Genomic DNA, 19,138 nt, shown 5'->3' on the forward strand with positions numbered 1-19,138 from the left:
GAGCTCGTTATAAACAGAGAGATGACAGTGCAAAACAGTACTTATTCTCTGTTTCATGAAGAAGTAATTCCCACAGGCATTAAGAAATGACAGAAAATCTTTTAATATATTCAGCAATTTCATTAAGTTCTCTGTAAAGCAAGAGAAATACAGCTTGAAACACAGGAGCTTTTAAAACATGCCAGGGAATTTCAGTGGGAAAGTAACAAACTACGCAAGCCACATGCCTATATTACATATTAAAAACGTTGGCTGAGACAAACAACCATAAAAACATTTTTATATAAAGTGATTTAAGATGTATTGTTCAAGAGCAAACATTTACTCTTTTCAGATTAATGTCATCAACTTCTTTTCATATATATAAGTATTCATCTGATGACTGAAGTACATTCCTAGGTAGAATTTTTAAGTATCCTAGTTCTCTCTGCAGAATACCTCCAAATAAAGCAACAGTCAGATCCTGCCTGGAAGATTACACAAACAGAAAAGCTCTACATAGCAGAGCGCTCCATTCTCAGAATTTTACTTTTTCTTGCTTTTGAGGGAGGTGCTGTGAACTCTCACTCTCTTCTGAACAGAAGAAGCAATTTTCAGAGATGCTTTCTTTGCAAGGGACCTTTCCGCAGCTCCCGGTTTCCACAGCAACAGTTGTGCATCCTCTCCACCAGTCAACAGCGACTCATCCGTCACATCCCAGCAGAAAGAGCGAACGGCAGCAGCATGTCCTCCGTGAAGGGTACCCACAAGGCTCAGCCCATCAAGGCCGCAGTTCATTAGGTGAATGTTTCCTGTTGACGTTCCTCCAATAAGAAGCAGTTTGTCCGCTTTTTCGTGGTACCAGCCACCCACCAGGTAATTTAAGCTGCCGTTTTCAATGCAGACGGCTTCTCGGACATCCAGGACGTGCAATAACGTTATGGGTTCTTCAGTATCTAACTGAGCAAGGTCCCACCAACAAAACCCCTCATCATGCGTCATGCAATAGACCTGTTTATAATCTCTCCCAGACCAGCCGATAAAACTTACTGATGAATCTGAATTGCAAGTTGATATCAAAGCATCATCCTCGTTGTCCTTGTTAATGTCAAACACGTTAACCAACCCATCAGTTGACCCAGAAACTACCAAACTGGGTTTGATAGGATGGAAACAAATTCTAGTGATATCATCGTTGTGACTTTCAGAATAGACTCCCAAGGGTTCCTTACTTGTGCTGGCACAGTTTGTATCACCTCTTGCATCCCAAAACACCAGAAATGCATCCTTTTCCACTTTTTCTGTTCCAGCACAAATTATGAGATCACTGCAATTAATATCAAAACTGATGAAAACATTTGAAGGATAGCCACTGAATGTCTGCACAGCTTTCTGTGTTGCTAAACGAATATCCCAACATTTTATTGTACCATCGCTGCATGCTGAAAACACCACACCGTCACATGCGTGCGCAAATCTGACTCCATTAAGTATCCCAGGACAGCTACTGTACTCCCGCAGGAAGTTTAACGTTTCCCTGTTATATATCCTAATTGACTTATTGGAACATGAAACTGCCACAAAGCGACTGCTTCCAGACTGAGCAGATTTTGAAACGTCTATATCCAATAAGTAAGCAGGTTCTTCACTTAGCACAGAACGTTTTGCAATGCGCAGACTGCTAAACTGCTCCTCAATCTTCTCCACTGCAGTCATCATGAATGTTGTACCTTAAATTGTCAGAAATCTGTAACAAGAAAAATGCAAGATGAATTTTAATTAAGTCATTCTGAAATAATATTAGCTTTAAAAATATACAGATGAAAAAGCATCTTGTACAGAGCTAACGCATGAAGTTAAAATTCAATTATCCCAGTGCCCTGTCTACTACAACTTCATTTACAGAAACAGAACCGGAAGGTGCTTCCTGAGCTGAGGAGTTCAGTCCCCTGAGATTGCAAGCACTACATCATATAATCCCCTTAAAAGATTAAGCAGTCTGTTTTTGAATCCTGTGAAAGTCGTTTAGCTAAATTTGCTTTATTATTTTTATAAAGTAAGTAGGGAAGCAGTGTTCTCCGCAAGTGAAAAGACAACGAAGTTCTCACCACCACCTGCTGAGCAATAATCACTGCTCTAAAAGGCTGCTGGAAGGCACAGCCCACAAATAGTTGCATCAGTAAAAACTGCAGGAGACTTCTTAAATCAGCTTTTCTGCTGGGGGCAGGCAAGAAGGGTAGGGAGAGAACAAGACAAAAATTATGTAAAACTACATCCTAAAATGGCCAGATTAAGTAAGTTTTCCAACTATTTAGGTGCCCAATGACGCACATAAACACCTGTCGACATACCATGGGGCACCTAAACAGCTACATTACATGGATAGAGTTCACTGGAATTACGCATCTTCCTTATCATCATCAATTCTCCTAAGCACCTGTTTTTTCAGACTCCAAAACATCTACACAAAGCTGGCTCTTGGTGCAAGTGATAAAAATCCTACTTTCAGAGGCAACTCTCCTCTGGCATTACTGAACCCTCCCAAAAACCCCTAATATTTCAGTGACATGCAGAGGTCCAAAATACAAGTATTACAAAGCAAAACAGAATAAAAAGTATTTTCTCAATGTTCACGCACAAAGAATCTTTTCCAAAACAGCGTGCTTTGAAAAAAAGTTCTCTTTTCTGTAGCACAAAGCAGATTTCAATTCTACAATCACAGTAAAGGTTTACATCAATTTAGACTCAGGAAAAAGTATCCAAGCATTTAAATTTAAATGAGATGATTTACTGTCATAATCAGTAAGTAATTTTAGCCAGTTCACAGCCTTTGACCATTAAAAAAAAAGGAGGACTAAAAGAGTCAGAGATGCAACTGCAGTATGGAAAGTGAACATAGCCAAACACATGGATGATTTCTGCTAAAATTACAGCTTAGACTAGACCACTTTTCTGTGTGGAAAACAAATTCTTATACTTCAGGAAATCATAGTAGGTCCTTGGAGGGTCAACTCTCCAGTGACTCTCATCTGTATGGATATTTTGGCTAATGCATGTAAGGGTAAAACAGTACTCAAAAATACACTTACTTCCTTAAGAACTAGGCCAGCACCCAACAGCAGTAATCACGTGCATAAAAGGACTCTGAGAAAATCAGACTAGAAACTGAGGAAAAATGATGCAGACACACAACTCAAGAAAAAAGTATCCTCATGTCTTTCCAGCTGTCCCACCATAATTTTTTTCTGAAATTCTTCAGGCTGAACTTTCAGGGGTAAAATGAGGAAGGGATCGTGTGTTACTTGTGTCAGGCTAGCTACATTAAAGGTCCGTGAAATATCAGCAACAAAGGGCAAAGTTGCTGGGGCAAAACTGCACTCTGCTCCTCTTGTTTGCCTGCAGCATCTGGGTTTTGCTCCCGGTTGGTACGTACAAATACCCAGCACACCACATGACAAACAAGAGCAAATTTTTAAAAACAGCTTAAGTAGACATACCCATAAAAGCTTAATTCCCAAGTCACAAATAATCTCACTAAGCTATTTGCCTCAGTAATATCCTGACAATGAGGTCCCCAGGTTAATCTTCTACATCAAAGCAACCTTTCCGAGCACATCTACATGTAATTTTTGCCATGAAATGCAGACATCCTGTGGAAACTCCTTTCCCCTCCGAGAAGCAGTCAACAGGCTTTCTGGCATGAGCTTGTGGGCAATCCTACCTGCGCAGCTGACTCCTTACGTGCTTTTCTGGATACATCCTCAGATGGAACAAGCTTTTAGTAGAAGTACTGTATCGAAGCGGACTGGTTTTGAACACTGCTCAGGAGGCTGCACACAAGAGCAAGGCCCAATTTTTCCTGGGTTTGTTGAACTTAATTTTTGAAAAAAATCACAGTGTAGCTGTGTGCACCACAGTATTTGCATCAGACTAAGTACCTAAAAGACCGTAACACAAAGTCAAGCGATAGAACAATTTCAAAGAAAAACATTACAAAAGCATTAAACTTTCATGCAAATGAATCATTTTAAGAAAAAAAAGATCTAAAATATGTATTATTAAAAATACAGCTTTTGCCTAATCAGGTCTGCCAATTACAACAGAAACTTTCATTAAAACGGTGTCTCCAAACATATACTTGAATGTGGAGAAAGCAGCTTTATAGATCAGCTACCCTGCACTGCTACGATTACCAAAAAATTGGGTTCTCTCTGTAAGTTTCTGTAAGGAAAAGGCAGTTTTGCAGACTGACCTGAATTTGAAGCTCAGAATAATCAGACTTTTTTGTACTCAAAAGGCCACGTAAACTTAAGCAGACACATTCCTGACAAATGTCATCCATTTGGAAAAGCAAGCTGCAGTTATTAAAATATTACTGACTTTGACAGAGAATTTATTCAATGAGCACTTTCTACAACACTCGTCTTTTACGGCACAGTTTTTACTACTTTGGGGGTGGGGGAAAGGAAGGCTACTCTACAAATATGTAGAAGTTGCAAAAAGCCAGAGCCTGCAAAAACATGCTTCATTCAGATTTAATAATATTTTCTGGAAAAATAACATTAGCCCAAGATAGTTCCTAAGCTTTTACCCCCAAATGACGTAGTTACAGCTATTTGAAATACCAGAAAGAGCTGTTCATGTTTTCCAGCTCGATGTGTAATTTATATCACCAGGAAGCTGAAGGGTACAGTCTTCAATTCTATTTCCACCGCAACAACGAAAAAGCCTTAACACTGCATTTCATGGCAGCCAGGTCTTGCTAAAACCTCAGTACAATGTTTGCTCTAGCGAAAAAGTCTTCAAACTATTATGAATCTCTGATTGAAGGTTATATAAACAATCCATGCTCAAACTTCAGGGTGTAGCTGCCAGCCCTTCCTTTTCAGGAGGGGAAGTCACTGTTGTATTTTGATGGGAAAGTTTAAATGGCAGGAATAGGATCTGTGTTAAATTTATGAGACAAATAGGAAACAATGGTCTTCCAAACACAATAGAAGATAACTAAGCGTTGGATTGCTGCCACTTACAAAGCACATGGTGCTCTGCACTGCAGAAGGGAAGCACTTTCCAACGTAGCACTCCTTAACTTAGCCACCACAGCTATCGACTTTGTGAAGGTCCCCAAGAATCCTTTGGTAAAGTCAGTATCTTTGAAAGCTGAAGCAATGTGGATGTAGCGCAGCAGCCCGTTGCAACAATCAGTGAGGAAAACTGTTCATGCCATTTTGATAAACTGCTTGATAGACTTGAGAGGGGACAGCGGGATGACAGCTTGCTCTTGAACTATTCCAATCTCAGAAGAAATCCCACAGATATCTTGGGGAAAGAAGAGTTTTTGGCCGGTGCTATCTCCTTCACTGAGGACGTGAAGTAGTTAGGCAAGATAAACAACTCTAGCTAGGATGCTTTGATACATGAATTGAGGTTCTTCATTTATTTCAGCTCACAGTGGCGCAGGGTCTGAATCCATGAGTACAGCCTCAACACAGACAAAAATCCAGATGATGTCAATGTGCTAGGAAAAGCATGCATCTCGCATCCACATATGCATCTGCACCCATTGAACAAGGCAAAAACCATCTTTTATAAATTAAACCTGAACCTTCCGTGTTACTGAATCTAGTCCTCTGAAATGACATCCATGCAACTTTTTCTATGAATTCACTTCATAGTCACATGCAACCCTGACATGTCTCTCTGATATCATGACTACCAGAAACAAAGAGCTTCTTGAAGGACATTCAAAACTCATTATATCTTGTGAACTCAAAGTAAATACAGTACTCTGAAATAACCTAAAACATTTTGACCTCCACGGCATCCTATAAAGCTCCTTTAACAGAGAAATAAACTTGCTTTTTAGGGCAGAAGGCATGAAGCAGAAGGGATGCCGCATAAGAGGGACAGGATTTTCAGATGCTTTGGCTACATATTTCTCACTAATGGAGTCTGAAAACATACAGCAAAACTACAAGCAAACAGTCACAGGTGCCCAAACCAGGCCTTCCCAACAATACAGAAGCGATCTAGGTAAGCACCTATCAGCACAAACTAAATATTTAATATTGTCTAAGCATCTACTGCTGTGTTCTTTGTGCATTATTCTGAACATCAGCTTCTCAACTCAAGCCAGCAGTCTCACAGGTCTTTAATTCAGAAATTCTTTCACAAAATAACCCAGTGATTCATAAACTATTTTCTTTCTCCTTTTAGTTTTGTACACTAGAAGTATGCAATCCTGCAGCATCTCATTTCCAAAGGGGACTCTTAGCTCAACAATGTATAGAAACATAAGATTACCCCTCTGAAAAATACAGTGAAAAATGTAGGAGAAACGAGACTTTGTCTCAAAGATTAAATCAGTACATAAGAGTAACTTGTGAGTAGGAGGGTAGAAACACATAATAAAAATGAAAACAACCTGCAGATTTGGCAATCTTCTCCGCAGAGGTCAAATACCAAAAATAGCAAGGGATTTGAACAGCAGTAGATGAAATCTTGCACTGTTCTCTCCTACGATAAACAAGGCAAACAGACCCTCCCTTTATTTTCACGATTATTAAAAGTTCAAGAACAAAATAAGAACAAACCTGAAGCTCTGGGCAGCAGAAAGCAATTCATGCATGCAACATGACATGTGGTTTGCATTTTAAAAACGCAAAGCACAAGGTTGGTTGAGGAGAACAACATTAGCACGCTGCGCTTCACTAATGACAAAATGCCTTTAGAGACCTCTCCTCATTGGCACCACTTTACAACACAAGACAGATCAATCAAATGAACTAAACGAGGAAGAGACGCACAAGAAGTATCAAGCATACATAATTTCTGTAGAACACAAATTCCTATAGCGGATTTTGTTATTTTACCAAAGCAAAGAGATAAGGTGTTTATGCAGCATGCCCGTAAAACCACTTTGAGGCGAAGAGAACAGCATTTAGTCTATCAAGCAGGAAGGGAGTAAGATGCACAACGGGCTATGCTAAAGTGCAGAGACAAGATGGAAACTGCCAAGAGAATTATTTCATCCTTTCAAATCAGCTACATCTAGTTTCCAAATGTAAAGCACAGCAAGAAACTACTGCACATAATTCTGCATTTGTACTACAGAGAAAAACACATCAGCAGAACCCAAAGTGGGGGGGGGGGGGGGTGCACTATCACAATAAAATCTGTTGGAAGGGCATAGAAAAAGAAGATATAAAAACTTCCAGCACTCCATGAACCCAGTTGCATCCCACCCTCCCTATAGCATGGGCCCCACGGGTACAATCCTGTTCAAAAATAGAGAAGAGATCGCTCTCTACACGGGACAGGGAAGTGGACTTAAACAACAGTAACATTTGGAGGAAAAAGTATGAATCAGAACCAGAAGAGACCAAAGGGAAAGTCACAGAGGCGCAGTGCTTAGAGGTTTAATAAGAAACCAGAAAAACACTGAAATTACCACCTTTGTGGACTCATCTTCTGGGGCATAAGCAGATGTTTTGTCAATACGGAAGCAGAGTCTCTTTCTGAATATTATACTGGGTATTTATAAAGAGAGAACACAAAAATAAATTTTGGATTTGACTGGGCTTAATTTTAAATGGCACAAATCTTCTAAAAACCACGCTAAGAATATTTTCATAAAAGAAAACTTTTAAAACAAGTTTGTGGGTCTAAGATTTTTCCGTTCAAACTAGAAAAACCTATCCTGGTTTTGCATCCAACATTGGAACAATATGGTGGAAGCAGGCCTAGATTTAGAAAACGTAGGCACGCCTTCAGGTCCAAAATACAATGAATTAACTTTCACACGTCAGTAATTAAAAGCAGCAGAATAAGTCCCCTACCACCAAAATCTAACGCTGACATGAGCAGCTGGATCCAGCTGAGAACTGACTTGTGGGAGGAGGTTTCCCAGTAGTGATGTCGCCAGGTAGAGGAGGTAACAGCATACCGGCGCTGATGAGGTGGTCATCCAATAAAGGAGACTGCTAGGTAATAAGAGGATAAGAGATGCTCTATTTTACTCTCATGGCTATTCTCAGATCAAGCTGAGAGAAACTGCAGCAGAAGCAATCCTGTTTTATACAGGTAGAGCTGAAAGATTCCCAATTACACTATACATTAAATTACAGAACAAGATATTGTAATCAGGACATTTATCTTCTAAGTGACATATATTCCTCTGTGCTTTATTTTTTAATAAAGCATACTGTATTCAGAAACTCTCTGCAAAAGCTAATCTGTGCATATATTGGTTGCTGACACACCTCTGAACAGGTAAACCATAAACTCTCTATCTTCAGGTGAACTCTAGAGATTGATCTTCAGGTGAACTCTACAGATTGCCCAAGCACAGGGCTGTGGCACTAGGACTGAAGCAGGTCACCACAATGGGTGTCAAATGGTAGGTTTGTACCTACAGCCCCTCCCTTCTCCCAGCTATAAACAGTGCCTAAACTCTACCCCACCCCAGCGTGCTAAGGGCGTATGGGATTAAGCACGCGTATCACCTTCTGAAAGAAGGGGATGCATCCAACAGAGAAGCCATGGCCAATTCTGTGACACTGAGCCAGTCTCTAACAACTCCCTCCTGCGATGAGACGCCAGATATTGGTTAACCCCCCAGCGCAAAACAGAAAGTGGATGATGTATCCAACAGCTCTGGAGCACTTGGCTGTCCAAATACCATGCAAACATCAACACTCACAACTCCTGGACATGGCAGATAACCCACAGCTTCAAAATACAACACCTGTGTGTCCTGGTGTCTGTTTGTAATGCACCCGTGGCTATTCACAGCAAATCCATTGCAAAGCTTGAAGAGAATCCAAGTCTCAGCCTTCTGCACTTGTGCTTATCTCATCAGACCACAGAGACCACAGAAAAGTCATTTCCTTTCTCTTGTGCACCTCCCACCATAGACGCCATACTGACCTTACTTTTTGTAACCACAGACATGAGAAAGAAGAGACAGAACTGATCACACTCTCAATTATGTACAGCCAGTAAGTGATGGAAATCAAGCACATAGGGTGCATCACTCTACTGCACGCAGTATTAACTTTTTCTCCTTTCACATTTCCACAATATAACTATTATCAGCTAAAAGAAGGTTCATAACTTTCTCTGAACTCTGTTTCTCACACACCTCCCCACTAATGGCATTTTCTTTTGTTAAAAGAAACAACGAGCTGTTTGACTTGGCACCAGAGCTACACGCCAAGATGGTCATCTCACAGACAAGGAAGACGGAGATCAAGTTATTTGTCTGAACGGTAAGATGGATTGAACAAGACCATGACCTAGGAAAGCCTACTTACCAGCCCTGATTCTGCAGGATAGCTTACTGAGTAATTCCCAGCAGGCTGCAAAATTCACTCTTTACTTTCTTAATTAGTGAAAAAGACAGTATTTGACTACTTCGTAATATCCACATATAAGAAACATTAGTAAATACAGTCAGTAGCAGACTTTGGAAAAACAATCCTTATTCTGAACCTTCAGGCTATAGGATAAAATGTTAAAGCCACAGTAACACCGTGATGCACTCAAATTCCACATCTGAAAATGCTTCGATGTCCTTTCAGTTTGGGATTACAATAAAGGACTCTGAGAGTGATGGTTTTCAAAGCCATTTTAAGCTGAACAAAAGCACCACATGAACAGGCAACCCCAATGATCCACCCTACAGAGAAAGGTGGGGGGAAAAAATTACTTATGCAGCTGTATGAATAATTTAGTGACTCTGAAATAGGAGCATTTATTTCCTTCAAATTAGACACTGCTACTTGGTACCAACAATCTGATATAAAATAAACTGGAAACAAGAAGATTATTCTCAAAGATTAGTAAATTTTGCTGAAATTCTTCCAAAGAGTTTGTTTCTACACCACAGGAAGCCTGGGAAATTTCAGCCTAAAATTAGCAGCAACCGGAATAAAAGGATATAAAGAAACTTAGCTACAGCAGGAATAATAGCTCCTGCTACCACATATGGGTGCCAAAATATCTATAATGAGATAAAATGTTTTATTTACCAGGATATTTTAGAAGTTCTTTCACAACAGTAACTTAGCTTAAGTACACTCTGTTACTGGAGCTCATTCTTCTAAATACAAGACTAGTGTGCTTTCAGGACACTTAACAGTTCCTACAAACCCAAGCTTAAATTAGTTGCTACTGTTCAAGTCTTCACTAGGGATATTGCTGTTTAACTTACATGAAGATATCGCCCTCCACATGCAGATGTGGCACCAGTATTTTTCAGAATACGTTTGGGTGCTTGACAATTTTTAACACTGTACTAACACTGCCTAAACAATTCTCTGCAGTTCAAAACGCATTACGCTACCCTGACCATTTGTCAAGACTACGCCGGGGAAACAGTATCTCTTTGCTTTCCTCATTTGCTTCCCTAAGACCACACAGACCACTATCTATCCTCATCAATCACATCCCACAATATACATTTTCAATATTTAGCTGATCCAGAACATCACCATATGAAGGTAATTGTCAGACTTTCTCCAGTATCAAAGCAACAGGAGAAACTGGAGATCTTTGCATGCCCAAGATAGTTCACAGACTATCAATTTCCAAAACATGCTCTTTATATGTAACCTGACAGCTGGATGCTCTGGTGAACCATTATCATGCTCTAAGCTCAATTTTCAATGCTTTGTGGCAGACAAAAGGAAAAGATGTAATCTAAGTGACAACGACACAAAACAAAGGATGGAAAACACTAACGTAAAAGTTTGGAGCTATGCTGACACCATCCTGTTCAAAAGAATTTACCTTTCAGTGTCCATGGAAGATGCCAAGGCATTGAGTATGCACATGTTCTCCCCATGCAAGCCATTCTCTTCAGCTGTTTTCAACAGCCTTTAAACAGTGTTTACACTTGAACTGGACACAACCCTCCAGTACTGGTCTCACCAATTCCATACACAGTGATATAAAAAGGGAAGAAGAGAAGTGATTTTTAACATCCAAGAGCACAGCTGTTTTGCAACATACTGTGCTGGAAGTTCACATTCAACTGCTTTTCCACTATGAGAGCTATTTAAGACTCGGGTCATAACAAATGAGACCAAGAACTGGAAGGATGAAAAAGCAAATATTTAGGAACTAATACGTTACAGCTTTCTGAACAAGAGACCTACTGTGTGTCACAGCACAGACACTTCTGATAGCAAATCGTAACAAAGGCAACATGCTCTTGTTGGCACCCAAATTTTGTCAATCCAAATTTTGCTGGGTCACAGTCAGTTGACAGCACAGCTCTTCACTGAAGTCAGTCTCTTGATAACTGAACTATAATCAAGTGCAGAGAACAACTGGTTAAGGTGATCCAGGGAATGAGCTTATTTTACAAGAAGTAGCTGGGATACTCTGCCTTGTATAGCTTGGCAGAGACAGAGGCTGAGGGGGATATGATTACTATCTTCAAACACATCAAAGGAATAAATGTCAAGAAGGGAGGGGAACTACTCGAGAACAATAATGGCACAATAATGCACAAATGTAAGCTGACCATCAATAAAATTTAGACCAGAAATTATATGGCTTTTAACTGTCAAAGCAGTTTCCAATAAGAACGGTGGGGGCAACACTTTGACTCCTCTTCTGCTTTTATAACCTGATCAGCCTGGTGCCCACAGCTGCCCCTGCAGAGCAGAGAACACAGATAGGAAGGCAGATTGAAAGACAAGCAACAAAGAGATAAGCAGGCTCTTTTTCTTCTTCTGGGAGATATTGTCAGACACACAATAAGACGACACAATAGCTGCTTACTGCACAACTTCAAAAGTAATATTAAGACCATACTATGGGGGTATGTACGTGCACAGAGAGCATGCAATTCTGAGCTTAAGGTGGCTTCCTCTCCCTCAAGTCCATGAAATTGTTAGGACAAAATCTGAGGACTTGAGTGCGCCATCCAAATAGCCACATATTTTTGCAAAGGCTGTTGCAGGGAAAACATGATGTCTCCTTTCCAAATGTGAAAATTTATCACTCACTGCAATGCAAAACTGAAGACTTTTCGTCCTGCAATGACTGCATCTCTCCATATAGCCACAAATATATCAGCATAGCTTTTCAGAACATATGCACCAAGGTGTCTCACAGTGAGTTACGAGGCTGTTACGACAGTGACCCATCGACGGAGCGTGTTATTTCGCAGTGAGCCCACTTGGTGTCACTAATGACCACCAGTCACGAATAGCTAAAACAACCTTCAGAGAGCTGCAGTCAGTTAAGTTTTAGATCAAGCAATTCAAAAGAAGGGCCCTGATGTTTTTCATTACACCTAGGTATTCCTGCACTAGCTTTAATTGGCTACAGCAGGCTGACTGTCTTCCTAACAAAGTGTGACATTCAGGGAAATGAAAACTTAATTTACAGTGCAAGACATAGGCAGTAAGCCAGAGGTACTGTAAAGAACAGCATTAAGTTACTAGCATTAACAAATTCTCACAGTATTCTTTTTTTCTTTAAAAATTCAGTTCCTCAAACCAGGCTATTACTCAAGAATCACAACTTTCATTTAAAAATTAAATGCATTTTTATTTAGCCCCCAAAATTGCAGAGGGAAAAAAATCTCAAACTGAGCTACATTGCAACTTTTTCTTTCTGACCTGTCACCGAGGCTAGAAACAAGTAATGGGCTCTTCCTTAAAGTCTCATTTTTGTGACTTCAATTCATATCTTTTGAACTTTCACATTTCATGATAACCCAAGATCTGACTCCGATATCTCCATGCAACACAAACGAAAGGGGTCTTTGTTCCCTATGCTTTTGTATTTGCTGTTCAAGCATCCAACAACTGTCAAGCTCAGAAACATCCATAACTAAATTTTCCATGAAAAAACCCTGCCCGCTCAAGTCTGTTATACCCACATTTGGGGCCTACAAACATTCCTAAAGCAGGAACATTCAATACACATCATACAATAACACAATAATATTTATCCTAGACATTAAATCATTTAAACTCATTTTCCTTAAATGCATTTTCCCCCCTTTCAAAGCTGGTTCATTTACTTCCTTGACAGATACCCAATAAACTAAACCCAACTTCAATTACCTCAAAAAAGCCTCTGCAAACCACAAGACTTGAGTAAGTCAGGTTTGCTAGTAAAAGAGCTGTATGTTTCTAAACAAGAATTAATGCTTTCACAGCCATCTGCTTGCCCCTTATGAGTCCACAAGGGAATAACAGTGCTTAATTCCAGCTCAGTTGTTCCCATAGCAACAGACTTAAGTACATGCCTATTACTAACAGATCCTCAAATTATTGAAAAACCATCAGTATCTGAAACTTCCTATTCAAGGTACTGCCAGCACATAACTCTATCCAGCAAGCAATCTGCCAGTTTCAGTTCAATGCTGGGTTATTTTGCCAATTTAACTGCTTACCAATTATATAGCACTTTTACTTTTTTTTTTTAATATAATTTTAATTGAGAGGCTGAGCAATAGCAAAGTTTTGCTGAGAAATAGGCAAGGGAGGAGAAAAAAAAAAAGAAAAAGGAAGACCACAGTAGTTTTGCTTGACTGCAGAAAGAGGTGTGAGTGAAAAAGCACTAGTCCACCAAAGCAGAAAGAAAAACATGATTTTGCTGAAGAAGGAAAACACAGTAGTAGTAGCTACAGGAATTAACAGTACGTTCATTCATCATTCACCCAGAAGCCAAGTAAAAATACAAGAAATAGAGACGTTCAATACTTTTAAGGAGATTGCTGCTATATACAAGTGCTATAGAGCAAAAAAGTGATTTTACTTTTTAAGTTAATCTTTTGAACTAGTTGCTTTAATCCACCAAAGGAATGATGAGGTTTTAATGCACCACTGTGTTTTTTCCACAATTAAAATCCAGTTGATATCCCATGAGAAGGCTTTGTAGAACTATTTACTTCTGATTTTTCAGGAAGTTCTCATTTAGCAGCATATCTGAAAAGCTAAAACATTAAAACATGAGAAATAGCAACTGCCAGACAAGGCCATAATAAAGTCACATATTGCAAAAAAATCTCAAGGAATGACACAATAGAAAACAAAGAATAGGATCTGAAATATTTTCATTCCTCTATCTGTTGCAACTTTTGGTCAAAAGATAAACATTAAACTCACCTCAAAACATTCTCAATAATCCAAATAATTTAATAGTAAAATACTAGCAAAAAACAACCCTGAGGACATTAACATCTTGCAAGAATTAGCTTCAGATTAATATGAAAAAAGGAAATAAAGTTATGTAAAGGTCGTAAGGGGTAAAAACAACAGTACAGACGGTTGTTACACACTTAAAGAATATCAGACTACATAATGCAACAGTCTTTCTAGACTTAAACACTTGATATCGATGAAACAGCATAAAAATATATCAGATTAATAAAACATTACTGTGAGCTTGTTAAAAGTGACAGACAGCTGAGTGGTATTTACTTCTTTCCAATACTATGAGATGTTTTGATTGTTGAGAACGCTCAATTATCTTGTAGGGCCTAGAAGTGGGACAGAAGATGTTCTACTCCCGGGGCCTTCAGAACGGCCCAGAGTAACCGATCAGTGTTTGTCCTGCAATCTGAGCAGCAATTTTTCAGTTTCATAGATCGGCTTACTTTGTTTTTCCAGCGAGCTATCCGCCCCCATCTCACTCTTTGTTCTCAGTGAAATATTTTCAGTTGAAACTCCCATTGAAATACCAGCTAAGGCAAAAAATACGTCATGGAAACAATTCATCAAAACTACTGAAAGTTAACCTGAAGGCGAGATTTCGGCATCGGACAACCTTAACTCCTAGTCCAAAACTTCATCTACCAAAGCAACAATATTCCGTATTCAGCTTCATTATACTCCCCCCTCCCAGGTGTTTTAGAAGCTAATACAACACTCTTTGGTCATGGATCTCTGTGGTAGATCACATCCATGCACCGAGTTACCTCCGCATTCGTTTAGAGCATTTAATTTAGGATCTGACAGTTAAAGCTCTTACCAGGGCACACTGAACATGGCCCATCTCTACCTGCTGACTTCAACAACCCCACAAATTAGGAAGGCAGGCTTCAGCCAGGGCTGAACCTGCAATTGCTCCCCTGGGTTTCTAGGTGCAAAGTGCTGCAGTACAGCTGTACTCCGGCTTCAACAGCAGGCGGGAAGGAGGGAGGAGTCCACCTGGCTCAGAGGGAAGGAAAGGGGAAGGAAAAGGAGGTGACAAGAGGAAATAAGAGAGGACAATGCACCAGCAAGAATTCATGTAACCCCTTCTGTAAGTGGAAACAAGGCAGCACAGCAACAAGACAAGGGGAAGGAGGGCAAGGAAGAAGGGGATAGATGGTCAGAAGAGTAAAAGGCATTATTTAAACTGGAGCAGCTGAACTGTCTAACCCCACGCAGCTAAAGGCAGTACGCTCCCTTCCCATCTGTCTCACTTCCTCCACTGTCCATCCTGCACCTAAACTGCTTGCAAGGCACGAAACACATATCTCCTACACTTGGCCTGACCTCCAGACTTCCCCAGCTGAGAAGCGCTGACAACATGCAATGACAGTCTTTACTTAACTGCACTGTATTGTACACAAGACTGAAATTATTTACAGTCATGCATATTTTGTTTAATAACAGAGTCCCAGGCCCACCTTCCCCCCAGGGCTGTCTCCTGCCCCCATAAAAAGACATTTGGAGGAAAATGCACAGAGGTGCCATATTCTTTAAAAAAAGAAAAAAATAAAAACAGGAAAGCTTTAAACAAGCACTATTTAAGATGAGGACACAGAAAGCAATCCATGGGATAAACTGAAGTTATTTACAGTCATGCATATTTTGTTTAATAACAACTATCTTACTGGAGCTGCTCTGCACACACACATCACAGAATCTGATGATAGCTCTAAAACAGGAAATCCTTTAAAAATATTAGGAAATAACAAACACTAACACTGCTGAGAACAAAGTTTGCACACACCCAGATAATACCCAGCATATTAAGAGAAGACCTCATGTTTCTGCTTATTTCTGGATATACATCATATTTCTAGGGAAAATGAATTTGGAATTATAACACACACACACAAAACATTTAATTCTTCTTCTGACCTCCTCCAGGGTTTCTTGTGTCAGACTGTTACTATCATCAAACCAAAGATCCCCATCTTCTCCACACCTAGGTGAGGTCAGCTGGCACTTACCAGCACTAGAGAGTTAATAAACATGCTTCATTTGCCAATATAGGCCCTAACTTTAACCCTGGCAGCCCCTATCACAAGTGGCCAGTCACATCTGTGATCAGATGAGCTTGCCAAATCAGCAGCATAGCAATGCAACCCCAATCGCAGGCTCAGCCCTAGCCCAGCCTCTACCAGACTCAGCATCAAAGCTAGCAAGGATGACCAGGCCACTGTCAGCCCCCCACCAGCCCTTACACTCCTCCTCTCCAGGGATTTTTGAGAGTGCAGCTGATGTCCCTAAGCTTCCAAGTTTCACTGAGTAACAGGATAAACTCACAGTGCAAGTACAGTGTTTTTATTCACGCGTTCACAGCAGCTCCGAGTTATTCATTATCAGCAAGCAAGAAGTGCTTCAGTTTAGCCTAACGGGAAAAAAAAAGCCAGCAGCAGTGGGGGAATGAAATTTCAGAAGCCCACCTTTCTCCTCCCTACTGCAAAGGGCACTAAAGAAACCAGGAGATTTGCAAGACCCGTTACACACAGAAAGCTTTAAAGTCAAGACACAGACACCTCTAGGTTACCACTCTCTGCCACAGTACCCTCCAGCCAAAACCACCCCACAGAGGCACAGCAGGAGCATCCAACAGCCACCAGCCACAGCTGCACCGCTTGAGCGGGCAGTGGCCCAGGGCCGTTCGCAGCGGGGGCTCTGCAGACACCGCTCACCTGCCTCCCCGCAAACCCGCCTCTGCTCCCCGTGACCTGCCGCACCACAGGCCTGCGCCACTGTCCCCGGGGGCACCCCCTGCCCTCCCACAGCACCCCCCCAAACCCCACAGGGGCACCCCTTGCCCTCAGGGACCCCACAAATACAGCAACATCCCCCAAAACCCCACAAGGGCACCCCCCACCCTCCCCACAGCAACCCTCCAGACTCCTCAGGAGCCCCCCCACCCTCCCACTGCCACCCCGCCCGACCCCAAAGGGCACCCGCTGCCCTCAAGGACCCCACACGTACAGCAACCCCCCCCAATCCCACAGGGGCACCCCCTGCCCTCCCCACAGCAACCCGCCCCCAAACCCCACAGCAACTCCCCAGACCCCTCAGGACCCCCCTCGCCCTCCCACACCAACTCTCCGCAAGCCCCCACAGGCCCCCCCCCCCGCCGTCCCACAGCAACGCCCACCCAGCAGCCCCCTCCCCTCAGGGACCCCCACGCCCCGCGGCAGCCCCGGCGCCCCCGCAGCGCAGCGCAGCGCAGCGCAACGCACCCCAGCGCCGCTGCCGCGTGCGCGCCGACCATCCCTGCTAGCGCCTCGGCCCCGCCCCCGGGCCCTCCCCGGCCACCCTATTGGCTGCTCCGCCCTCCTCGCCTGCCGCCATCTTAGCCTTCTCGGTGGCGGAGAGGAAGTGACGCACAGGAAGGGGATTGGCCAACGCGGGGGGGTGGGGGACAGGGCGTGGCTCCCCGCTTCAATCGTCCCAACTTTATCGGCACCCGCGAAGCCGCACAGGACACGGAGAGCCCCGGATGGGGGTGAGGCCACTGCCCGGCACCGCCCCGTTGCCATGACAGCCACGGGGGGCGGGGCCTCCCGCCCCCCTTCCCTGCGCCGTGGCGGCAGCAGCAGCCCCCAGCCCCGGCGGCTCCCTGAGTACTTCGTATCCCAGGAGCCGAGCACGCACCGCCGGCCGGGACTGGCGCCCGGAGCTCCCCGCCCCGCGAGGCGGAGCCGTTGGCGCTGTGCAGCAATATGGCGCCGCCGCGGCCAGGCGTGGGCGGGCCCCGGCGCGCGCAGCCGTGAGGAGGTTGCCGCTCCCACGCGGCGCCGAGCGGCCGTTGGTCACCTCAGCGCTCGGGTTCAACGGTCGGAAGTAAAGGTGGCTCGTGGTGCCTTGAGGGCAGTACTAGAAGAGTGAGCAGGTTGTTATGACGCTTTTCCATACGTTCATTTTTCCAATAAAAATCCCCAACGGTATTTTTTTTTCTTTTTGTCTTACAGTTTAATAGGGTCACGCACAAAAAATTATCAGGAGGACAGTGGATATACTTAACAGTTGCTTAACTTATTATTATTTTTTTTAATATTGCCCATAGTGTTAAAATTCAAAGGTCCTTGTTCTAATCTTAATTTACTGTTCAGCGGTGACGCTGCTTTGCCCCCTAAAACTGCAAAGTATCAGTCCGTAATCCTTGACAGATTACCTGGAAGAGTCGTTTGTTCCTTTATTTTTAAAATCAGGTTTACAGTCTTTTTTTCCCAATAAATGCTGTAAATTATGATATTAACAATGTCATAGATGAAGGCTTATTTTTCAACAAATACATTATTCCAGGAAGTATTTTTTAAAAAACATACTTTCATCTGCTTGGTTGCCATGGCCATTTTTAAATCTAAAAATCTAAAACATTTGAGCTGACTATATCCTTTTCTAACAAGACAGAGCTTTAGCAAAACCCAGTAATGTCAAATCACATGGCTAATAACCGCAGAACATTGTTAAAAACACATGACTTGTACCTCAGTCTAATGGCATTCTTAACTGCAAAACATGAAGCACACAGAGTCAATCAAAAGCTAGTTCAAAGTACTGACATTTCAGTTGCCTGCCACTAGTGTTGCAAATTTTAATTAATTCTACATGCTCCAATATGGCTATTGGTTGCAATTTTTACATTACTGCAACTGTATCTCATGTATCTACCAGCATGATGATCTTTTTATGAAAATACTCTTCACTGTAATCACTTTGCAATACCATGAGACAATTAAATTTACTTGTATTTCACAGATACATTGATGATTCACCCAGATCCAGCTTAAAGTCTACTTTCTAAATAGTTTATTAGGACTGGATATTCATAGAACTATTTCTATTCATAAGGAGCCACAGGCACATGGATCACAGAAGCCAAGCAAGTATCATTACAAACAAAAGACAAACCAATTCATTAATTGCCATGCCAAAGTGCCCTCTCCCCTTTTTTT

At 42.0% G+C, this 19,138-nt stretch overlaps 1 protein-coding gene across 16 annotated transcripts; it reads right to left on the bottom strand.

Moving 5' to 3' along the window:
• Nucleotides 1–79: 79 nt before the first annotated feature.
• Nucleotides 80–17,906, bottom strand: WDR89 (WD repeat domain 89). 16 transcript variants are annotated; one of them, XM_064511944.1, is made up of 6 exons: nucleotides 17,420–17,578; nucleotides 16,485–16,569; nucleotides 14,603–14,689; nucleotides 13,762–13,939; nucleotides 3,701–6,495; nucleotides 80–1,726 (listed from the first exon to the last, which is right to left on the bottom strand). In XM_064511944.1, exon 6 carries the CDS (start codon nucleotides 1,696–1,698, stop codon nucleotides 526–528), a length of 1,173 nt encoding a protein of 390 aa, XP_064368014.1. In that variant the 5' UTR covers nucleotides 1,699–1,726; nucleotides 3,701–6,495; nucleotides 13,762–13,939; nucleotides 14,603–14,689; nucleotides 16,485–16,569; nucleotides 17,420–17,578; the 3' UTR covers nucleotides 80–525. The 16 variants fall into 16 exon arrangements, with proteins under 16 accessions (XP_064368014.1, XP_025969921.2, XP_064368015.1 ...); XM_026114136.2 differs by lacking the exon at nucleotides 14,603–14,689; XM_064511945.1 differs by lacking the exons at nucleotides 14,603–14,689; nucleotides 16,485–16,569.
• Between the last annotated feature and the right edge of the window lie 1,232 nt (nucleotides 17,907–19,138).

This window comes from Dromaius novaehollandiae, chromosome 5 (assembly GCF_036370855.1).
Source record: "Dromaius novaehollandiae isolate bDroNov1 chromosome 5, bDroNov1.hap1, whole genome shotgun sequence".
NCBI lineage: Eukaryota > Metazoa > Chordata > Aves > Casuariiformes > Dromaiidae > Dromaius > Dromaius novaehollandiae.

What these genes read in the sequence shown, in the direction of transcription:
- WDR89 (XM_064511949.1), bottom strand. Translation starts at nt 1,698, where the DNA reads ATGATGACTGCAGTGGAGAAGATTGAGGAGCAGTTTAGCAGTCTGCGC.